This window comes from Eschrichtius robustus, chromosome 17, assembly GCF_028021215.1.
Source record: "Eschrichtius robustus isolate mEscRob2 chromosome 17, mEscRob2.pri, whole genome shotgun sequence".
NCBI classification, from domain to species: Eukaryota; Metazoa; Chordata; class Mammalia; order Artiodactyla; family Eschrichtiidae; genus Eschrichtius; species Eschrichtius robustus.
In genome coordinates, this window is record NC_090840.1 from 49,755,841 (window position 1) to 49,780,503 (window position 24,663).

Sequence of the window (24,663 nt, forward strand, 5' to 3'; positions counted from 1 at the left end):
TTCTAATTACTAGTGATGTCATATGTCTTTATATGTGCTTATCTGCCATTCATATATCCTTTTGGTAAAGTGTCTATTCAACTCTTTTGCGTATTTTAAAATTAGCCTGTTTGCTTATTGTTGAATTTGAAAGTTTTTTGTATATTCCGGATACAAGTCTTTTGTCAGATATGTGACTTGCAAATATTCTCTCCCAGTGCATAGGTTGTCTTTTCATTTTCTTAACACTACTTTTTACAGAGCAAAAGTTTTTAGTGTGAAGTTTTTTCAAATGAATCATGCTTTTTTTGGTACTGTATATAAGAATTCTGCCTAACTTCAGTACTCATAGATTTTCTCCTATGTTTTCATCTTAAAATGTTTTATATTTTACATTTTATATTCAGATCTATGATTCACTTTTAGTTAATTTTGGATAAAGTATAAAGTTGAGTTCAACTTTTTTCTTTCTTTTTGCGGGGGGTGGGTGGGGCATGAGGATGTATGACACCATTTGCTGATAAAACTCTCTTCATTGAACTGCCTTTGCAGTTTAAAAAAAAAAATCATTTCACAATATTTGGTTGGCCTCTATAATCTGGGTTCTCTGTTCTGTTCCACTGATATACATGTATATAACTTCTCCAGAATTATACTGTATTGATCATAGTAGCTTCATAGCAAGTCTTAAAATTAGGTAGTATAAGCCCTCCAATGTCATTCTTCTATTTCAAAAGTGTTTTAGCTATTCTAGTTCCTTTGCTTTCCTGTATACATTTTAGAATCAACTTTTCTATATCTGCAATAAATACTGCTGGAATTTTTATTGGAATTGTGTTAAATCTATAGATCAATTGGGAGAGATTTTATATCTTTACTATTTTGAGTCTTCCAATCCATGAATATGTTATGTGTACAGTATATCTCTCCACTTACTTAGATCTTTAATGATTTTCCAACATACAGATTCTGTACGAGTTTTATCAGATTTATACCTAAGTATTTATTTTATTTGGAGCTTTTATAAATGTTGTTTTTTGTTTAAATTTTACTCCAACTGCATATTGCTGGTTTGTAGAAACTCAGCTGATTTTTGTGTAGTGGTCTTGTATTCTAAAATCTTGTCAAGTTCACTTAGTAATTCTAGGAGCTTTTCTGAAGATTTCATGGAGTTTTCTACATGGACAATCATGTCATCTGCGAATAGACATCATTTTATTTCTTTCTTTCCAATCTTCATGCCTTTTATTTCTTTTTCTTGCCTTGTTGTGCTGGTTGGGATCTCTAGTATTAAATATAGAGTATGAGTAGTGAGAATGAATATCATTGCCTTGTTTCTGATCTTAGGGGAAAAGCATTCAATCCTTCATGATTAAGTATGACATTAACTATAGGTTTTTCATCCGTGAACTTTATCAGGTTAAGGAAGTTTCCATCTATTGACAGTTTGCTAAGAGTTCTTATCATAAATGGATATTGGTTTTTCAAAAGCTTTTTCTGCATCAATTGATATGATCATGTTTTTTTGTTTTGTAAACTGGTAATACCATTACTTTGATTGATTTTCTAATATTGAACCAACCTTGTAGTCCAAGGCTAAACCCCTCTTGGTTGTGGTGTATTATTAGTTTCTTATATTACTTGATTTTTTAAAAAATTTATTTGGAGGATTTTTATGTCTCTGGTTTTTAGGGATATTGGTATGTAGTATTCTTTTACTGTCTTTGTCTAGTTTTGGTATCAGTAATGATGGTTTCATAAAATGAATTTAGGAGTATTGTCTCCTATTTTCTGTGGTACAAGAAAAAGAAGGAAAAAATGAGGCATTTTTCTTAGTCCCTGTGGGCATTAGGAATTCCCTTCCCATTACTGAAGCCAGAAATAGAGGGTTTCCCCTACTACTCCCTCTATCCACACCTGATGCCCACCTCCAGGTTTTGGGCTGCCCCAGGCTGTGGAATATCAGAAGAAAAATGAGAAACTCACTACCTTTTGGTGGTATTTTGAAATCTAGTCATCTTCTTCAGTCTACCTGTTACCATTTACTTTTCAAAATCCTCAAATAGCTGCTCTGTGTAGGTTTTTTTTTGTTGCTTGCATTTGTTTTTTTGTTTGTTTGTTTGTTTTTTAACTAGGCTTTGCACTTATTTTTTTTAATTTATTTATTTTATTTATTTATTATTTTTGGCTGCATTGGGTCTTCGTTGCTGCATGTGGGCTTTCTCTAGCTGTGGCGAGCAGGGGCTGCTCTTTGTTGCAGTGTGTGGGCTTCTCACTGTGGTGGCTTCTCTTGTTGCAGAGCACGGGCTCTACAGTGCAGGCTCAGTAGTTGTGGTGCATGGGCTTAGTTGCTCTGTGACATGTGATATCTTCCTGGGCCAGGGCTCGAACCCATGTCCCCTGTATTGGCAGATGGATTCTTAACCACTGCGCCACCAGGGAAGCCCTCTGTATAGGTTTTTTAGCTGTAATCTCTCCAGATATTATAGCTGTATAAAGTGGGAGAGACAGGGCTCCATCTTTCCTGGAACGCTGAAGTAATTTTTAAAGAGCGGGAAATGGCAACTAACAAAGAGAAGAGCAAAGTATATTAGATATTTTTGCTCTGGGGGGAAAAGGTGAAAGAAGCTAGGGCAAACATTCCTAGGCCTTGAAACTTCATTTATGATCACATTAGAAACAGGAAATAATATGTGGGTAAATATGCATATGGAGTTTGTATTAGTTTTTTATTGATGCATAACAAATTACCACAAATGTAGTGGCTTATAGCAATACAAATTTATTATCTCAGTCCTGCAGGTCAGAAGTCCAGTTGGGTTTAGCTGTATTCTCTGCTCAGAATCTTACAAGGCCAAAATCAAAGTGTCATTTGGGCTGGGCTCTAATCTAGAGGGCTCCAGGGAAGAATCCACTTACAAACTCATTCCATTTGTTTGCATAATCCAGTTCCTGTGGTCATAGGACTCACGTCCCTAATTCCTTGTTAGCAGCTGGCCAGTGCTTCCTTCCCTCAGCTTTAGGGTGCCCATTCCTTCTCACATGACCCCTACCATCCTCAAAGCAGCAATGACATATCATAGACCCCTTCTCACGTTTCAAATCTCTCCGACTTCCCCTTCTGCCTCCTTCATGTACTTTTTAAAGGGCCTGTATAATAGATCAGGCCCACCAGATAATCTCTGTGTTAAATTCAATTTACCTGGGATTTTTATCACACCTATAAAATCCCTTTCAGCATAGCAGTACCTAGATTAGTGTTTGATTCAGTAACCAGGGGAGAGGAATCTTGGGAGAAGGGGGTCATCTTCAGAATTCTGCCTACCACAGAACCAGATTAGAAAGTTTCAGGGTGCTCCAACATGAACTGACCAAACATGTACTTCATGCTGAGTTTGAGGCCCAATGCTAAGTATTAAAGGTGAAAAATGTACACTCAAGGATCTTCTCTATTGGTGAGAGACATAATCTCATAAAAAGATACTTATGCAGGGCCAGCTTTGTGGAACTACTTCTTGGAGAACGTGCTGAGCAGTATCCTGAAGATTATGCATTAGGCAAAGAAAGAGTATATTAGACAAAGGAGCAACATGATCAAAGGTCTTGTGGTATGACATAGCCTGGGCTGGGGGGAGTGGGCTGTATAAACTCTTTGATATTTCTGGAGCTTTAATATCTGAGGTGGGCAATGGCTGCAGATAAGGAAAGGCAAGCCTTTTTTCCCATTCTAAGGAGCTTCATCTTTTATCCCATAGGTAAAGAAGAGCCATTAAAGAGTTTTAAGCAATAGTGAGCCAATCAGGATCACAGTAGAAACAAATCATTTGGAAATTACTCTGGAGACTGGATTAACAGGAATCGGTCTAGACAGGGAATCCTTTTAGGAGGCTTTATATTAGCTGAGCAGTATCAAAGGCACGGAGGGAAAACATGGGGAGTGGCTGGAATGCTAGAGAGAAGGAGATTGGATTCAAGCAATATTTTGGAAGTAAAGTTGACAGAACTTAATCACTGAGTGGGTTTGGACCAGGAAAAGAGGGAATGAAATGAGTCAAAAAGTCAGATTTTTTATTTGAGCCAGTTGGTAGATTAGAGTCATTAACTGAGACAGGGAATATAGCATGTGTGAGAGGAGGTAATGGATTGTTCTGGATGAAGTGATTTGATGAGCCTGTGGGAGTTCAGTAGGAAGGAAAAATTCATTCATTTTTTTTTTCCTTCACTGCATCATTAAATGTTCATTTTGTACTTCCTGTGGACCAAACAGTAGTTTAGGCATTCAGAATATTAAGATGTAGAACAGTCCTTATTGTTCAGGAGTTCACAGTTAGCTGGACTCTGACAGATACCTAAGCAGTAACTATAAAAATAATATGAATAGGTACCTGATGATGATACAATGCACAGGACATTCTGAAAGCAATGGTTGAGAGGCACCTCACTTGGCCTCAGGGGTCAAGAAAGACTTCCTGGAGTCTTTGAGACTCAAGGACTGAGTCTCAAAGGACAAGTTAGACAAATAAGCAGAGGTATAGTTTTTTTGTTTTTTTGTTTGTTTGTTTCCTGTGTCACTGGGACTACCATACCTGAGATACAAGGATCCATATTGAGATAGTAGTCAACAACTCTCATATATTACCATTCCGTGGATGTTTTGTCAGTTTACAGTGAGGGAAAAGGGATCCCTTAGGCTCAGCAGTTAGTATAGGTGGATATTTGGGCAACTTCCTGAGTAGGTCAGTAAACTGTTTCTATGGCTACTTCTGACGCTTAGTTTAAATCTCATGTTATGAATCCAGGCAAAAGCAGGTAGCTTCTGGCCCCAATATCTGAGTCTCCTTTCTGCTTTAGCTTTGTTTTGTTTTCCTGTTGTTGCTATCATCTGTTAAGATTGTTTGTTTTTTTCACTGTGGTAAAAGGTGGTATTATTTTCTGTGAGGCCACAGAATTTCGAGGCCCTCGTAAAAGAATTTACAGGCAGAGCCGGACAGTGTATGAATCATTTGAATCATCCAATTTCCCTAAAATATTTGCCCACCAGCCTCTTTGAGTACCCCAAATTCTACAAGTCAAAACTAATTCCTTTCAAAAATGGTGCTGGTATAACTGGATTTCTGCATGCAAAAAAAAATTAAGTTGGACCCCTACCACACAAAGCACAAAAGTTAATTCAAGAGCAATCATAGACCTAAATGTAAGAGGTAAAACTATAAAACTTGTAAAAGAAAGCATAACTGTAAATCTTTGTGACCTTGGGTTAAGCAGTGTTTTTTTTTGTTTTGCTTTGTTTTATAAATTTATTTTATTTGTTTATTTTTGGCTGCATTGGGTCTTTGTTGCTGTGCACGGGCTTTCTCTAGTTGCGGTGAGCGGGGGCTACTCTTCGTTGTGGTGCACGGGCTTCTCGTGGTGGTGGCTTCTCTTGTTGCGGAGCACGGGCTCTAGGCGCACGGGCTTCAGTAGTTGTGGCTCACGGGCTCTAGAGCACAGGCTCAGTAGCTGTGGCGCACGGAGTTCGTTCCTCCATGGCATGTGGGATCTTCCCAGACCAGGGCTCAAACCCATGTCCCCTGCATTGGCAGGCAGATTCTTAACCACTGCGCCACCAGTGAAGCCCCCTAAGCAATGGTTTTTGGATATGACACCAAAAGCACAAGCATAATAATAGATCTGTTGGACTTCACAAAACTTAAAAACTTTCGTGCTGCAAATCATACCATCCAAAAAACTGAAAAGACAGTCCATGGAATGGGAGAAAATATTTGCAAATCCTATATCTCATAGGGACTTGTATCCAGAATATATCAATATAAAAGACTCATACTATTTAATAAAAAGACAAATAACCCAATTTAAAAATGAGCAAAGGGTGTGAATAGACATGTCTCCCAAGAATATATACGCATAGCCAGTAACATTAATGCTCAACGTCATTAATCATTAGGGAAATACACATCAAAATCACAATGGGATACTACTTCACACCCACTACGACTGAAGAAATGAAGAAATGCTCAACATCATTAATCGTTAGGGAAATAAACACATCAAAATCACAATGGGTTACCACTTCATACCCACTAGGATTGCTGTAATCAAATATGACCCAGCAGTTCCACTTCTAGGTAGATACCTAAAAGAATTGAAAACATGTTCACAAAAAAATTTGCACATGAATGTTCATAGCAGTATTATTCATAATAGCCAAAAAGTGGAAACAACCCAAATGTCCATAAACTGATAATGGATAAACAAAATGTAGTATATCCATATGATGGAGTATTATTCAGCCATATAAAGGAATGACATACTGGTGATACATGATTCAACACAAATGAACCTTAAAAACTTTTACTGTGTTAACTGAAAGAAACCAGACACAAAAAGCCAGATTTTGTGTGATTCCATTTATATGAAATGCCCAGAATAGGCAAATATATAGAGACAGAAATTAGCTTATTGGTTGCCCGAGTGCTGGAAGTGGGGAATGGGTAGGGACCACTAAGTGGCATGGGAATTTTTTTTTTCCCTGGTGGTGATAATAATGTTCTGGAATTAGATAGTGGTGATGATTACACAATCTTGGGAGTATACTAAGAACCATTGAATTGTATACTTTAAATAGGTAAATTGTATGATATGAGTTAATATGTCAATAAAGATGTTAAAAAACATAATTCCTTTAAATCAGGGTGTTGTTTTCCTGTTTAAATGAATGTAGGGAGCAGGGAACATTCTAGTATTGCAGAAGGGTGACTTAGATGTCTGACCCTTTCCAGTGGACAACTGGCTAGAAGCAGGACTCTCAGAGTTTTGCTTAGCCTGATTAAAGAAACACCAGGAAAGGCACACTTAAAAAGGGTGGTACCCTGAGCGAGCCTGGGTAGACAGGAGGAAACTCTAAGGTGCTGATGTCTGAGGAAGATGAGAAGAGGTCCTCCTATTGAAAACAGACAGAATGTTAACTTCATCTGCTTGATAACTTTGCTATTCCTAGCTTCATCTGTGATTATGTCTTGTATTACATCAGGCTCCAGTGAAAAGAATACTTGTTAGGTTCAGTTAAACTCAACCATTTATTGAACAGATACATATGAGAAACACACTGTGCCAGGCACTGGGTATAAACATGAGTGGCATGCTCTGCCTTGACAACCCTTACAGTCTTATGTCTTATTGATAATAAAAACAGAAGTGAGAAGGCAAAAACAGAAGTGATAGGGCCTAGTTAGTTTTAATGTCAGGTGACTAAGTGAGTAAGTGGCAAATAAGGACAACATCCGGTGGATGATACATGTAAAATGGATTTTAAGAAATCTCAGTCTTACATTAGATGAGGTATTTGAAACTTTATCAATGCAGAGTCCAAGGAAAGATGTAGGGACTCTTCTGGGTTTTAGTGGGTCACAGAGGGGAAACAAATGTTTTGTGCATATACTTTATCAGAGAGTGGTAGGGGAGGCTACTGCAGTTAATCAGTTGGACAAATATTTATTAATACCAGTATTTGTGTCAAACATTGTGCTGGGTACTAAAGGAAGCCCTTTTAACCTCGGAAGAAAGAATGTCAGTTCAGTAACAAACTGGAAAGGCTGCTTAATTTTACCTCAGAGTGGGAGGGCAGAGGCAGATGTCCGTGTGTGGCCTTTGCTCTGTCAGGAACAGACAGACAGTCACATGGATTGAGACAGGAACGTAGGCATGTAAGTAGTCCAGGGAAACTGTTCCTTCAAGTAACTACATGGAAAGGTTAGGTGGTAAGTAAAAGAATTATAACATCTGACATCCTAATGAGTCCACAGTACAGGCGTTGGGAAACTGAAATAGGAGCTTGACAGGGAAGTAAAGGCTTATTTTCAATAGGAGAGCTTCAGTAATTTTCTTATCCTTTTCAATTCTATAGCAGACATCAACTTGGATATATCAAAGCCTTTGAAAGCAAACCTGAGTTTTACCAAGCTGGATCAGATAAACCATTTTTTGAAGAAGATAAAAAGTGCACACAGCAAAGAGACCTCAGCCCTGTCAGACACCATGCTGAATAAGGATGAGCTTCCAGCCTCCAAATGTTACCGTGGAAAGTCGTCTAAGCTTAAAGTTCATGGTGATGGAGCACAAAAGATTCCATTTCAAGAAAACGTGTGGAGAACGGTTTCCTGCTTTCAAAAAATTTCTGTTCGTACTACTCAGATTGTGGTCTCCATGGAAACTGTCCCCCATCCTAATAAACCGTGCCTGTTAGCATCTTTATCAACCCTCAACGGAAGCCTTAATATCAAAGCAGCGCAAAAAGTGCCTGGTAAGTCACAGAAAAGGGGAGAGGGAGATGACAATGACTTGTTAACATCTAAAACTGCATAGTGTTGAAGGTTTATATTAAGTAGAGTTTAAAAGTTTCAAGAGCCATTAGAGATTAGGAACATTTCTGGTTTGTTGCCTTATTTTAAAGAAAATGTTATAACAAATCATTTAAACCTAAGTATGTTAATGCCGTAAACTAAACCGTTCCTATCTACCCCTTCAGTCATGTTCCTACAGATGTCTTTATAACTGTTCATTCCTAAATTTCTTTTTACCTAAAATAGCTGTAGTGGAAGAACAGAGTATGTATCAAGGTTTGTGCGCCATTAGAATAGTAGCTTTTATTATTTTCTTTATTTATTTATTTATTTATGGCTGTGTTGGGTCTTCGTTTCTGTGCGAGGGCTTTCTCTAGTTGCGGCAAGCGGGGGCCACTCTTCATCGCGGTGCGCGGGCCTCTCACTATCGTGGCCTCTCTTGTTGCGGAGCACAGGCTCCAGCTGCGCAGGCTCAGTAATTGTGGCTCACGGGCCCAGTTGCTCCGCGGCATGTGGGATCTTCCCAGATCAGGGCTCGAACCCGTGTCCCCTGCATTGGCAGGCAGATTCTCAACCACTGCGCCACCAGGGAAGCCCAGAATAGTAGCTTTTAAAGTGAGGTCTCAGAGGCAGCAGCAGCAGCAGCATCTGGGAACTTGTTAGAAATGCAAATTCTCAGACTCTACCCCTGACCTCCTGAATCAGAAAGTCTGGGCATGGGGCCCAGAAAAGTGTGTTCCAACAAACCCTACAGGTGATTCCGATGTGCTACATTAAGTTACTGGTAACAATTTATTTAAAAAGGAAAAATTGCTCTGGTGGCAGGAATGCTACACAAAATGTAATAGAAGCCAAGGTTCAACTTTGAAAAGACAGTGCCATTGAGGACTATCAGGCAGCAACACCTGCAAGGAAAGGCCATGCTTCAGTGCCTGGCTGAGCAAGGGAGCCCGTGGACTTGGCAACTGAATGTCCTTGATGGGTGGAGAGGTGAGAAATTAACAGGCAGTGACATCTACATTTTCCTCAACTGTTATGTGCTTTTTCACACTGAATCAAAAAGGGTAGGCAGAAGGAATGTGAGGGGAAGAGAAAAGACAAGGTACAGGTGGGGAATAACCATTTTCAATCACAGAAACTGCTACTGTTAAAGTTCAGGGCATGATGCCAGAAATTTTACTTTGAAAGTAAAAGTAGCAAAAGGAAAACATTTTTTTCCACTTTAATTTGCAGGAAAGAAGTGGGGCTAGAGGGATAGTGCCCTGGATAAAGTAAATCCTGAAACTGTATGCAACTTAGTTGCTTACCAAAAAGTAATTAAGTGGCAGCTGGAGACTAACTGTGTAGCCAGTTTGGGCACAGTAGTTGAAGAGATAAAGAAGGAGTTTTGTAGTTGAGAAGTATGAATTTTAGGCCAAAAAAATAAATGATTGATTTCTTTCTCATCAGAAATATTTGTGACCAAGCCAGCTAAAAGCACTGTATTTCTTTTATTGTCTTAAAAGTTGGAAATGAAAACTGTAAGGTCCATGGGACATGAAAGACTATGAAGCACTGGAGGCTACAATGTCTGATTTATCCACAAATAAATTACAACCCAGACAACACTGAGGCCATTCCCAGGCCTTTTCAGTTTTACCTTAATCATAGCAAGGAAAGGTTAGGACTCAAACAGAATGAAAGCATTTAACATGTACTGTACTCAATTTTAGGTCCTTTTCTTTATTCATTCTTGTTTCTTGTTTCATTCATTTGCTACTCATATTTTATCCAATTTTAATAGTGTTTATTCTCAGTAAATATCTCTAAAATATAATTAAAATCCTCTCACTGAGCTTTACAAGGTAGTAGATTCATTCTGGTTTTGTAACTTGTTTTTTCCCTTTATGCTAGTACCCCTACTCCTTTTACAGTTATACTCTTAGATCTAGTTAAATGCAAAAGTAGAAACTATAGCTTTGACTAAGACATACTTGGTATAACTCTAATATGTAGTGTCCTGCAAATGTTCTAAAGTAGTTATTTGCATCAACAAATCAGATCAAATTGAATTTAGCCATTTAATTAATAGAAACTGTTTTATTATGAGAGTATAACAAACAGCAAATCTGTTTACTCTACATTTCTGCTTGATGTGATGGCATGCTCAAATGTTTAAGAGATGACAGAGTCAGCAAAATAATAATAAATTATAATTAAGTGAAGTAAGATTGTAAGTTCTAGTTATTGCTGTAGAGTGATTTCTAGGAAATTATAATTAAGAGATTACGACATATTTTTCAGAAATTGATTTTTAACAAAGGAAAACTTTTTAAAAGTAAAATAAAATTTAAGCTTTGAACATTAATTTCATTGTATATTTGCATATCTTAAAAATTCATGCTTTGCCACTTGGATGGAATATATGCAAATGTATACTTAATGTATATTTTTGGTAAGTGGTAAAAAATATTTCCCAGCAAAAAAATAAAATAACCCTCCTACCAGTAGTCATATTTCTTTTTGTGTTTTTCAAGTGACATCGTTCTGTATTCAACCAAAAATTTTTCTAGTGTATCTTTGAGTTCAGTGGAGTTAATGTCAGATTTTTATAGTTTGACTCTAATACAGTTATACTGAACTGTGTCTTTGATTTTACAGTTTATATAACTATTGTGACCATCTGCAGCAGCTGCACTTTTCAAATTATTTGCTGAACCAAATTGAGCACAGTGACAAAAGTAGTCATCTCAGATGTACTATTAAACAGAGAAAGAAAAAGGAGCATTGCCTTGGTACAGCATAGCCATCTGCTATACAGATGTTATTGTATAGAATGACTTAAGATAAAATAATTGTAGAAAATTTTCATTAAAACCTCAACAATTTGCACTTGTTTATGCGAATCTGCATAACTCCCCAATGAGACAACACACTTGGGGTTTCTTTGGTTCTCACTCACTTTCTCTTTGATCCTTTTTGATGTGCTGACTTTAATAAACACAGTCAAAAACATTGTGCAAAAAACATCATGGAAAAAACTACAAAGGAACAATTATAGCAGCAGAAACTACTCTAATCCCTAACTTACGCAAGCTATTTTTAGTGAAATATTTTTTTTAACACTCTTTATATGACAATGTTGTATAAACAGGGTAAAGCGGTCCTTTCCAGATGAGTTTTAATTTAGGAGCTGAAATAGATTTGTAATGCTAGAGGAATCTTATGGTCTAAGTAATATTTAGAGAAACACAATTGGGAATGTGTCGTAGGCATGCTTCTTCACTTGTGAAAAGTACAAAAAATATTTGAGTTTGCCTAATGATTATATTTTTTATCATCTAAACCGACATAAGCTTATGGGAAGTGTATGTGGAAAGGGAATAATAAAAGAATGAAAGAGGAAAGTTAATATTCTCCCCAAGACATTGTCAATACATGTAAATCTGAAATGCTTTTATGTTCATTTACTGGTTTTTACAACAAAATATGTACAGATTATTCACGGAAATGTTTTCATCATTTGAAAAAACGAAATGGTTAAATATTTTCCACTTAAAAAAAATCCTTGAGTTCTCCTTAGCCTCCTGTACTATTCTGTGGCCCTAAACTATCCGAGTTTCAAGGAACGTGGGTTTTTTTTTTGATTCCACTCTGCAGATGCTGGTGTAACAGTGACTTTTAATAACCTAACTCTTATTTCTGCTAGAATACTTATGTTCTCCCATGTGTCTGTGGTAAAATGGCCCTAAATTTTAAAACTTTACATACAAGATGTAATGCTTGTATTTTTTTAAATTGGTGTGTAATTGCAAAAATCTCTATGATTGTGTATAATATTGCCAAATTTTCTATGATTATGTTATTGATAACGAAATTAGTCTTGTTTCAAAATCATATCTTATTTTCTGAAACATTTTAAGGCAGATATTTCTTTTGCTAGCCATTAAATCTGTCCCGTTCTGTAGTATGTTCTTTTTTAAAAGTAGCCCTCCCACCCCCCCTGCACACACACACACAGTCTTTTTTGCTGTTTGAAGTATAGTGTTTTGGAGAAACCTTAAGTATGTAGCTATAAATTCTGAACCAGCAGTGTAGCACTTTGCACAGGCAGGGTGGGGAGTGAGCTGCAGACTTTAGCTCTCCTTGTCAGAGTAAATTATGGCTCTATTAGGGCGGCACTTCTTAGATTTCGGCAAACAAGGGTACACAATTCAGGCTGTGAAATAGCTGTGCTTTAGGCTGCCTTGCTCTTTCTTGGGGGCATGTCGATTAGCAAACTCCATGTAGATAAGGGAAAGGGAAATAGGATATGAACAAGTTAGGTGGCACAAAGCGTTGGGGGAAGAGCCTAAGTGAGGCCATCTTGGCTGGCATTTTAGTCAGAATTAGGGAAAAGTTGCAAGAATCCCCTTTCCATAGGGACTTAGGAGACTTTTCATCCATGCAGAAAGCAATGAGTTGAATTCCTAGTCAAAGAGCTGTGGTTTAAATAACTTTCACTACCCCAGCCTCTGTCATCCAGATGTACTTATCTTTGTGTATAAACAAAAGTAGCAAGAAAGAAAGCATAACCACATTATTCTTCATGTATACAGATGCCTCTTTTCATGTTCACTGAATTCAGGACCAGTAAAAATGTAAAGAACGTAGAGTCCCTTTTCATGTACTGAAAAGTGAAAGCAGGTTATTAATTGATACAAAGTGGAGCTCCAGCTTTTCATTCCAGAGTCAACTGGATCTCCTGAGGAAAATCTCCTTAAGGCGTTGTCATAGCCATTGGATGCTGCAGAAATGCAAGTAAGCCTGAGGGGAAATAAAACATTAAATTATATATGACTACCTAAAATAATATATTGCAATAACAAGCCATTTACAACACCCCAAAGACTTTTGTTACTTTTAGAAAGAAATAGCATCTTTTTCCAATGCCTGAACAATAAGAAATGAATTCTTTGACAGTTAAAGCCAGAGGACAAACTTAACTTTTAAACAGCCACTGAGGATTGAAGTGGAAGTACAGTTTGTAGACAGCTATACAAATCACCAACAAACCTTAATGAATATTGGGTGTGGGCATCAGTGTCCTGTCATTTTTGACACTGTGTCTCAAGTAGCTTAAACCCAACACTCAAGGAAAGGTGGAGACCTCATTGGGTCTGTTAACATCTGGGGTTTTATTTGTCATTTTGGCCATACCCCGCAAGCGCAAAAGAAAGAGTAAAAGGGGATTATCTTGACAATGAAGTGAGTTACTGAATCTTGTGATGATGAAAAGCAGAAGAATTCTAATGCCTTTCTATAGTCCCTGAGGTAGAGGTGCGTTTATAGTTTTGCAGAAGTAAAATGTAGGCAGGCAGAACAGATGGCCCAGAGTCCGTGTAACCTGACACCCCTCATCCCAGAACTGAGGACCACTATTAATCCTGGTCAGATTCCCTCCTATTACTTTATAACAAGGTTCAAAGTTGCTACTGATGAACTGGCCTGTCCTTTTTTTACTCTTAAATTACCTGTGGATTACTGATTTTTTTTCAAAAGTGATATTTTTCTGTGCATAATGGTGGACTATTGAGACATTCAAAAAAGGTAAAATAGGAAGTTCTAAAAATTGAATGGGAAATAAGTGGAAAAAGTAAAATTCTCATAACTTTTTTTCAAAGTAAGGTTCCATATTTATTCTCTAGTACAGCGGGAAATAAAAACCATAAATGTATAAGACATTCTCTTGGAAAGTAATTTTCTCGTCCTCTGTCTTAGAAATCGTATGCAATGGAGAAGAAATCCCAACATACAAGTTTTATTCTCCCGGCTGTAATTGTTATCAGTAATATACGTTTAGATAGAATTTTGGTCAATAATAAGCAATGTTAATACTACTATCTTAGAAATTATCTTTTTTCACCCCCTCAAAAGGAGAGGTAAAAAATTAAGAATGTTTGATATTTTTTAAAAACTCACTAGTAGATATATGCTGTTCAGGCATATTTATATGGTCACTTATTTTTTCTTGTTTTGTTTAACCAAATTATATTAATTCAGTCTTTACATCTTTCATTTGGAATATTTAAATTTTTCTGTGCTAAAGGGTCTGTGGGGTTTTTTTAATGTCTGTTACGTGATTTTTGTTCTTCGTGTACCTTTTTTCTGTGCTGTGAGGTTACTATAGCTGTTTTGGATTTTAATGAGAAGCCTTTAAATGCATAGGATAGTAACTTCAGAAATTTAGAAGGTAACCACTGGGTGAAATTTCTGATGTGTTAATTTCCAGGCTGCCTGAAAAGTAAAAATCAACCAATAAGCAGCCATGTTCGGATGTCAGAGCACTCTCGTGTGCTGTGGCGCAGTGAACATGATGTACCTGCCCAGCCTTTCGTAGAGGGAGATGAGCTCATCTCAGAGAGATAACCATCTCTGACTTTTTCTTCTGATTAATCACCGACCTGAACTCCATTTGAACCTTGTTAGACCAAAAACAAGCAGAATTCCTGGCCCAAACTATAAAATATAATTAAGCCCTTTTGAAATGATGTGTAAAAGAACATTGCTGTACCCCCCACTTATAACCACTACCACCACCACAACCAATAAAGTTAAATCAAGCACTGCCTGTAATGGATTAAAATAATAAATGTTCCTGGATTTCAGTGTTTGAAGTACTTGAAGAAAACAGGCTCCCAGCAGCCTGGGTAGCTGAATGCAGGAGAGACATTTATTAATGACGAGTTCAAGGATTTGGCCTGTTTAAGATCATTACTTTGTGTTTACCATGGGTTACACATCTCTTATATTTTTACACAGCCCACACGTGTCCACATGCAATAATGAAAGCTTTTTTTTTCAACAAAAGAATTGTTAATTGTGTAAATATGGTTCTCTTGGGGAATGTGAAGTCTTCCTAAGACTCTGCTCCCTTCTAATGAGAAATCCAGTACAGTTATTACACTCTCCCAAGTATACCCACCTTCAAATCTTGCCTCCAGCTAGATTAGTCTTTCCCCCTATTGTTTTTAGTTACCAATTCCAAACTTAATCTAGACTGCTAGAAAACTGTTGGCCTCTGGTTATGTGTTTTTTTAATAAATGTATTAATTTATTTATTTTGGCTGCGTTGGGTCTTTGTTGCTGCTTGCGGGCTTTCTCTAGTTGTAGGGGCTACTCTTCATTGCAGTGCGCGGGCTTCTCATTGCAGTGGCTTCTCTTGTTGCAGAGTGCGGGCTATAGGCGCACGGGCTTCAGTAGTTGCGGCGCGTGGGCTCACTAGTTGTGGCTTGCAGGCTGTAGAGCGCAGGCTCAGTAGTTGTGGTGCACGGGCTTAGTTGCTCTGTGGCATGTGGGATCTTCCCGGACCAGGGCTCGAACCTGTGTCCCCTGCATTGGCAGGCGGGTTCCTGCACCACCAGGGAAGTCCAGGTTATGTATTTTAGAATTGTGTTCCATTGCACTAGACTTTTTGTGCTTATGTACTATAGAAAAAAAAATCAATGCTTTTTATTTCTTCTCCTACCTTTAACAAAGATAAGGGAGAGAACCATTTTTCTAGATTTAGATACATTTGAGGTGAAAAACAGAGACAACTGGTAAAAATGTCCCATATACGCATTTTAAAACAGTATTCCTTGGACAGGAGAAAAAAGGGCATTTGAGACAACAAAAATGCTATCAATTAACATGAAAATATCTCACTGTGCAAAATGCTATTGGAGAAGAAAGTTTCCAGTCCTAGCAATTAAATACTAGAGATCTTTTTCTTTTTTTTTTTCTTTTTTAAATTTTATTTATTTATTTATTTTTTTTTGGCTGTGTTGGGTCTTCTTTGCTGCGCTCGGGCTTTCTCTAGTTGCGGTGAGCAGGGGCTACTCTTTGTTGCACTGCGCAGGCTTCTCACTGTGCTGGCTTCTCTTGTTGCGGAGCACGGGCTCTAGGCGCACGGGCTTCAGTAGTTGTGGCACACGGGCTCAGTAGCTGTGACTCGCGGGGTCTAGAGCGCAGGCTCAGTATTTGTGGCGCATGGGCTTAGTTGCTCCGCAGCATGTGGGATCTTCCTGAGCCAGGGCTTGAATCCATGTCCCCTGCATTGGCAGGCGGATTCCTAACCACTGCACCACCAAGGAAGTCCCTAGAGATCTTTTTCTTAATAGTGTCTCCTTTGCATCCTAATGATGGCACTTTATAAGTCAGTATTAGGTGAAATGGATAAGAATTATTGTAGCTCCTAGAACTGGGACTGTGGAAAAAGAGAGGGTTAGAAGTAAATATCCCCCACTCCACTGAATTTGTGACAGTGTTTAGTTTTGCTGCGGTCACAGCAAATTGCCCTCTCATCCACATAAGCCAGAAGGCTATTTGCTAGGAAAGTTTCTGGCAAAGCAACCCTGTCAGTGATAAGTGACTGAAGACACATCTTAGATGTTCTTTTGCTCTCTGGCTGGGGCTCTGGCTCTGTAGGCTATGTTGGCATAATATACTGAGGCCAAGCAAGACAGCCGGGGACAGGAAAAAGACATTTATTCACAACCCTGTTACCAATTGGAAAAATGAAATTACTAAGAGCTAACTAATAGCAGTAGTTTTTATAAAGCAGCACGGTGCTGGAAGGAGGCAGACAATCCCAGCCCTGCTACTTGCTGGCAGTTGATTGTGGTAAAAGCTCATTTCCAAAATAAAGACAAAAATACTTAATTCATGGGGCTGTTGAGTGGATTAAGTGAAATATCGTACACAGAGTACCCTACACATTCCTTAGCACACATTTATTAAATTCCTCAATAAATATTAGTGTTTTTGTATCTTCCTCTCCCTCCCTCCCTCTCCCAACTCAGTCATACCACATGAATGCTGAGATCATAGAGCATTAAATTTTAGAGCTGAAAATTATCTCGGAGATCATCCTCTTTATCAAGAACACTTTTTATCCTTTTTCTCTCCATCATCCAAACACACTGTATTTAGGATAAGATAGCTAGCATGACTATACCAACCAGATACTACTGTAACCAAAAAACTTAGTACACTTCGGCCCTGTCTCCAACAAATTCATGATTTCTTTCAGGATCTTTGAAATACTTAAAATACCTCATGGACCGCCATTACTATGTGGGACTCCCTAAGTGTCAGAGAACCCTAGGTTGAGGCCTACTGAGCTAGGCCTAACTCCCTCACTTAGGGGTGCCGAGATGAAGTGATTTGTCCAGGGATACTCTGGGGTGCAGTGGGGACTGTAACACACGTCTCCTGCCTTCTGGATTTTCTATTAAACCAGTCTTTAAAAACCTGGATCATGTAGATTAATACCAGTTTCTAAGCCATTGCAGTAAATCACTTAGGAAGTCATTTTGCTTTCAACATTGTTTGAGTTGATACCAATTCTTCCATTCATGTGACTTACTTTAAAAAAAAAAATTGATTCACCAGCAGTTTCCTCATTAAATTAACCAGCTACTGTATTCTTTCCTCTATGAGAAGGTTGCTCTACACTTTCCAATATGCACGGTCAGATTTGTTAGTAGGCTTTTTTTTTTTTTTAACATAGCCACATGATCCAATCAGGTTTTATTTTCCTAATAAACTGACACAACTGTGAAAGCAGTAAACATGGTGGCAGTAAACATTGGAGGGGAAGAAAGAGGCAAAGCGTATCCACCGTCACCCTTTGGTATTTTCAGTTCAGTTTTTCTAGGATCTGAGAGTTTTAAAACATTTCTCAAAAAAATACCTTTCCCAGACAAGGGCCAAGTATAAATAGCCAACTCAATAGACATTTTTGTCTTCCATGAGTAATTCTCCCTTTCTTCATATGAAAGAAAAATAAAATCCTATTCCTGCTACTTGTCATTTTCTTATGTCCAAAAGAAGAGGTTTGGATTAGACTAGAAGTCCCAGCTTTTACTCACTGATAAGGACTAGATGAGAGTCCCTGAGGACTGGAAATCCCACCCATGAGAAATCTCAAGTGCTTTAGAGAAGGGATACACGTTAGCAGGTCGACCACCCAATTGGACTCTCGTTTTGAGGACTGGACTTGTTAGTAACTTTGTTGGGGAGCACCAGCACCCCTGTCAGCTTAAACATCTGTGTCCGTGTAGTTCTCTGACAGTTTTGTTGTATTTTGTTTCATTTATTCATCTTATCCTATATTACAACTTACTATAACAACAGATGCAGATATAGGCTTATTGCAAAATAGAATGTAATTAGATAGGATCTGAAACACTTACATATTCTGATCAAGAGGGGGAAAACAAGCTATTTTGATGGTTAAACTACCCAAGTGCAGGGACTTCCCTGGCTGTCCACTGGTTAAGGCTCCGTGCTTCCACTGCAGGGCACATGGGTTCGATCCCTGGTTGGGGAACTAAGATCCTGCATGCCACATGGCACAGCCACAAAAATAAAATAAAAATACCCAAGTGCCATTTTTATGTGCTTCGACGTAATTAGTTGAAGAAACTAGAAATGAAAAGATTTCTAATCATCTCCTTAGTGGACCAGACTTACAGAATTTTTTTTCTAGTCATCTAGTCATTTATGGTCATCTTTTTATGGATCATACTTACGAAAATTTTTCTTCCTCACTTTTTGAGTCATCCTCATGCTTCACTGTTATGCAAATCGACTTCTGGATGTATCTAACACATGCTTGCTGATTTCCTAGTAGCCTTAGATTATTTCCAGCTGGATAAAAATACCTGGATATGCTTCGCTAGCACGTCATCATTGAGTACCCTTTCTAATGACATACAGAAGCTTGCTGTAGATTGCACTTTGCACAGTCAGCATGTAGAGAGTAGGAGCCCTAGTAAAGGTCTAGTAGAGACCGACAATGTAGGGCTGGCAGCATTTTGTAAACATTCTCCAAAGCAAGTGGTTTCCATTTATTAGTCTTCTGAAGGAGTATTTTAAAGGTCAGGAAACTGTTTGTTCCTTGAACTAAATTTTTACACTCAATGAAAAGTATGTCGGTATGCAAACAAACCAAGATTATTTCTATTTATCACACAAGTTGTTTCTGAAATTACTTCTCAATGTTGATACACCTCATTTAGTTTAATTAAGTACCTGCCATTAGTTTGCTAGAGCTGAAATTAAATATATAAACACAGATTTTTGAAAGAAGCCAGTGGAAGAGTCAGGCAGAAAAGCATTCTATTGAATGGAAGGAGGTAGAAGAGGTAATGTACTTAGTCAAAAATGACCTTATCCCACAGTCACGAAAAGCAAGGTAGGATCCTGGGTTGGATCCTGCAACAAGAAGAGGACATGAAGGGAGAAACTGGTGAAATTCAAACAAGGTCTATGGTTTAGTTAGTAGCGTTGTATCGATGTCAATTTTCTGGCTTTCGAGACTCATTCTATAGTTGATGTAAGTTGTTAACATTAAGGGAAGCTGCATGAAAGATACTAACTTTGCTGAAAGCCTGAAATTATTTCAAAATTAAATTTTAAAAAATGACCTGATCAGTGATTGCATAAATAGCTTGAATAATATTTTAATAATCTTACACTTTTGTAGCATATTTCTTTAATTTTTTTTCTTCTCTCATCATTTTTGGAAATTTAAGGGAAAAATTAAAAGTACAGAAAATGTAAAGGATAATACATCAAATGCCTATATACTCATGAGCTAGAACAAATATAAACATCTTGTCATGTTTGCTTATATGTAAACACACACACACACACACACACACACACACACAGGGGTAGAGGAGTGGTAAAACTTCACAAAATTATTCAACCTTTTCCAATGTTTCAGTGCTAAGAAGTTAGTTTTTTATAATTTTTACTTACAGTCATTTTGTCCCACCTTGCATTATTAGTCCATTAAGAAGAAGAATAACAGAGGCCTTTAACTCACTTTCTGTTGCCATTTATTCCAGATTTTGAATGTATAAGTATCCATCTTACATGAACTCTGAATATTCTCTGTGGCCCTGGGTTTATATGTGTGGTGATATATAAAATAAGATTCATCTTATCCCAAGGAAGATATTTAGTATGTTTCCTGATTGAAAAAAACAAAAAGGAAGGGATGATGTCCCACAGGCCAGCTTCTCACAGAGTAAAAGAATGGGGACAGGAGAATTAATAACTCTGTCACGAGTCCCAGGATTATTTTCATAGATTGTGGTAAAAGTGTGAACTTTGCTTTACCATTCACAAATGACCCTTTGTGTAATTTATCACCACTCTTTATTATTAAGTGATCACCATAATCTCTTATTACTGGTCGCTTACACCAAGATTAAAACCACTTGAACTAACATGTTTCTCTATTATTTTGTTGTACCTTTTTAAAAATGTAGCCGGAAATGTTCAAAAGGAAACAGAGACTCTATTAAACTTAAAAACTGGTACTCGTGGGTGAACCTTTCTGTGGTGCCGCAAGTAACTGGATCCCTTCGTTGCGGAGCAAAGCCACAGCAGGCTGGTGTGTGTAGCAAGTGCAGTGGGCAGGTAGGCACATGGGGATGAGTTAAACTACTTACGTGTCTCAAAAGCAAACCACGCCTAATTTCCTAATTTCCATGTAGGTGTATGACATGAAAGAAAAGAAAGGAGACAGAAGGGACCAGGCAGGGCACGTTTATATCTATAGGTCATGTGTTCCCGTAATGCCTTTAGACAGTGCCTGTTCCTGTATCCTCACTGCCAACATTAGCATCTTAAATTCTCAATGCCCCCTTTGTGTTCATACGAGCCCATGATCAGTGCTGGTAGACCTGAGAAATAGGCAAGTACAAACTATAAAGGATTAGAAAAAGTAAGAATAGAGTGAGGGGTAGGCTATTGGGGAAATGAAGGGGTAAAGAAAAGAACAGCAACTCAACACATAGGTATTCAATTAAGTATTTGATTAGAGTGAAAGAATTGACAGCACATAAAGTGAATAAAAAGCAAAAACTAAAATTGTTTGTATGATAATAGGGAAGTATTTGTGTTTTTCAACAGTTCACTTGCTGAACAGAGTCAAAATTATAAATGTTGTTGGTTGTCTTTTTTTCCCTCTGATGCTTACTGAGATCTCAGAACTTGAGGCTAAAAAAGGAAAAATCTTGTAATGTGAAAGAAAATTGCAAATTATTCGCTTTATCTTTGTATATACCCAATATATGGTAGATAACCAGTAAACGTTGGTTGAATGAGTAATGCACGCATGCATAAATATCAAGTTGGAGGTGATCCAGTATATCCAAATTCCTTATAGACAGAAGCATGGGAGTAGCACTTATTTAAGAAATTAGGCATGGTTATGGATACCATCATAAGAAATTATCCTTAAAGCCATTATAGTAAAGAAGTTCACTGAAATAGCTGACACATGGTGGCAGCCAGCAGCTCTAACACCTTCATTTTCTTGCCTTCAAAACCGGAAAGCAAGAGGAAAGGTTACTCTCCCCAAAGTATTATTGTACCTCATTGGTTTTCGTTAAGCCTCATGTTCATCCTTGAACCAGATCAAACTCCAGAGAATATCAAACCTGAAAATCTAGAAATTTCAGCAGGTTCCTAGGCCTACTAGTCTACTTTCTAGAAAACCAGTCATTAAATTCTGCTATTGCTGGAATATAGCTGTAGCTGGGTCAGTGCCTGCCTCAACTGTAAGGTCTCTTGTATTTCAGGCACACTGTGTCTCCTCCTGCCCTCCTCAGTGCTCACCTGAGTCTGACCCACCTTCTTTCTTCTTGTTTCAGGCTCCCAAATGTTTGCCCGACCATTGGCTTCCTATTTCTAGGCCATTTTCCCAAGGTCTCAGTCCCTACCTTTACCTTTACTCTCCTGAGAATTCTAGGTATCTCGTTTTCTCTACCCGAGCAAGAAAGAATAGAATTTGTATGACAGTAGGAAAATGTTCACGTGTTTAACAGTGTACACAGTAACACAAAAGCTGTCAACATTTTGATTTTTTTTATGTAAAAATGCAAGTCTAGAATTTTTTATTATATCCCTCCTCACCCTAGCTAATAAATATCAATACTTCTAGTTGTGTAACTTTGGGGAGTTCAGAAGAACCTTCCACCAACCCTACTCACGTTCTTCTTTGAGAAGGGATAAGCACTTTCTGAGGAATATACGGTAAGGAATCACAATGCAAATTTTGTCATTCCAGTTCTAGTTTTAAGGCAAAACCTCAGAAACTTAGTACAATATCAGTATTTTGAGGCCATTGCTGCACAGTAGAAATATCCAGTAAGGTTCAAATTCTGTATGTATTAAGTTACTTCTACAAAGAAGATTTTATCATATGCTTACAAAATATCTTTGTATAAATGAAAAGTGCTATAGAGTGAGAAAGGTAATCTCGTTCTTCTGTATGCTCCAGAAAAAATGCTGTCAAGCCCATTCTTAATGAGACTTCTAGGGATAAATATCAGCCCTTGCTTTTGATAGTCTTTTCTTTGATAGATAATTACCTTTGCTTTAATAAAGCTGTCCTTTGTTTCTGTCTTAGCTCTTTTGCTTTAATTTTGACCACTCTCTCCAAAGTGATGTTTTAGGGATGATCAGACATCAACACATCAGAAGGAGTACTCTGCAGGTTTCTCACTGTTGTAGGAAGAGATTACAAATAAGAAAAGGGAATAGGCTAGAAACCAAATCCTGTGGTTTGGGATTAGAACCAGAGGTATCAGTATGAATTCATGATTTTTAATATATTTACTGATAGATACAGAAATATACATGAGTGTGTATACATGGGCAGTAGACACACATATACTTCTTAGCCCTCTCTACTGAGAGGCCCTAGAAACAGTGATACCCTAGCAGCAATGAGCATACCTACCACCCAGATTTTGGTTTCTAGATGCCATTCTTCAGCAAAAGAAACCAAAGCTCTGGAGAAATGACTGATGCCAGAGATGGGATGGGAAAAATACAACTGAGCCTGAAACATCTTGTGGCCAGAAAGTAAAGAAGTTCTCAAAAAATTATGGGGGTATATCACAGTGACACAGGAACCAACTTGAAGGGGTTCCCAATGGCCAAAGCTGGTTCAATTTAAGCAACAAAGTAAAATAAAGATAGTATTAGATTAGGACCCATAAAATAAATATCCATGAGTCCATACTGGTATAAATAAATAATTGAACTAATAAATAGAGTAGAAGGGACAGCTCTTTTTTACTATAGAATACTAGTTAATAATTGTAGAAGAGTAAGAGAAATAGGAAATCAACATTACCACACACCACAGTAATAATTGTTGCAGGCAAGAAGCATTAATGGATGCTAACATTAATGGGTAAAAGTTTGATGTAATAGAGGATATTTGCATAATCTGCAGATATCTCTCCACAGGATACTTACTGTTTACAAATGGAAAAATAACCACTTCACAGTGGCGAAATCTGGCAGACTCCACTTTAGCCATGTGATGAACATTAGTATTACCAGCAAGTAGTAAAACATCAATATCACTTTCCCCAGTATGATGCACTGAGAAGGGTATCAATCACTTCTCTGGTATTCTGGCCAAAAATGCATAACCTCATTCTAATGAGAAAACATCAGATAAACCCAAATTGAGAGATATTCTGCAAAATAATTGGCCTGGACTATTGAAGAGACTCAAGGTCATGAAAGACCAAAAAAAAAGCTAGAGGATCTGTCACTAATTAAAGGAGACTAAGGATCCTAGATTGCATCCTGGACCAGAAGAAGGACATTAGTGAGGGAAATGGCAAAATTTAAATAAAATCTGTAGATTACTTAGCAGTGTTATGCCAAAGTGAATTTCCTGATTTCAGTGTTTGTACTATAGTTACATAGCTGGGTGAAAGATACATGAGAACTCTGTATATTTTTGCAACTTTTAGGTAGGTCTAACATTATTTCAAAATAAAAAGGGTTTAGTTTCTTTTTCTTTTTTTTTTTTAGAGGAAGGGACTTGGAAAGATGGCTTCTAAGGTCTCTTCCATCCAGCATTACTATTCTGTGATACAGTGATGCAAAATGAAGAATGGCAAAGATTTAAGCACTTTTCTTTCCTGCCTGTCAATTAAGAAATATATTGTGACAGCTGAAAATAGGATCATATTCTAAACTGTCATTTAGTACAGTAGGATATGTCCTGAATAACTATTGTTTTGACTAGTCCTATACTGCATAAGATGGTCCTTGCCTCCGGGATGGTCACAATCTACTGGTGAAGGTGGTGTGGCCTTCCTTTTCAGTCACTTAGATTACTAAGGTCTCTCTTCCTTGATGTTTTAAAATAGTAGAGTTGGGTAGAATGATATAGGAATTGGTAAGTCTTGGAAACCTATCTAAGAGTGAACACTCAAAGTGGGTTCCAAAATTTCCAATCTGGGTGCCTGATGAGAATGATAAATAAGATTTTAAAAAAACCCTAGGAGAGCTTTGA

At 37.7% G+C, this 24,663-nt stretch overlaps 1 protein-coding gene across 6 annotated transcripts in view; it reads left to right on the forward strand.

The window, feature by feature from the left end:
- VPS13B (vacuolar protein sorting 13 homolog B) overlaps positions 1–24,663 on the forward strand; it is a 765,002-nt gene that overhangs the window by 577,079 nt on the left and 163,260 nt on the right. For 5 of the 6 annotated variants that reach the window (XM_068526230.1, XM_068526225.1, XM_068526226.1 and 2 more), the window contains exon 36: positions 7,883–8,278. In XM_068526230.1, the coding sequence (XP_068382331.1) occupies positions 7,883–8,278 (396 nt within the window). The remainder of the gene's footprint in view (positions 1–7,882; positions 8,279–24,663) is intronic. The other variant, XM_068526229.1, reaches the window with a different exon arrangement.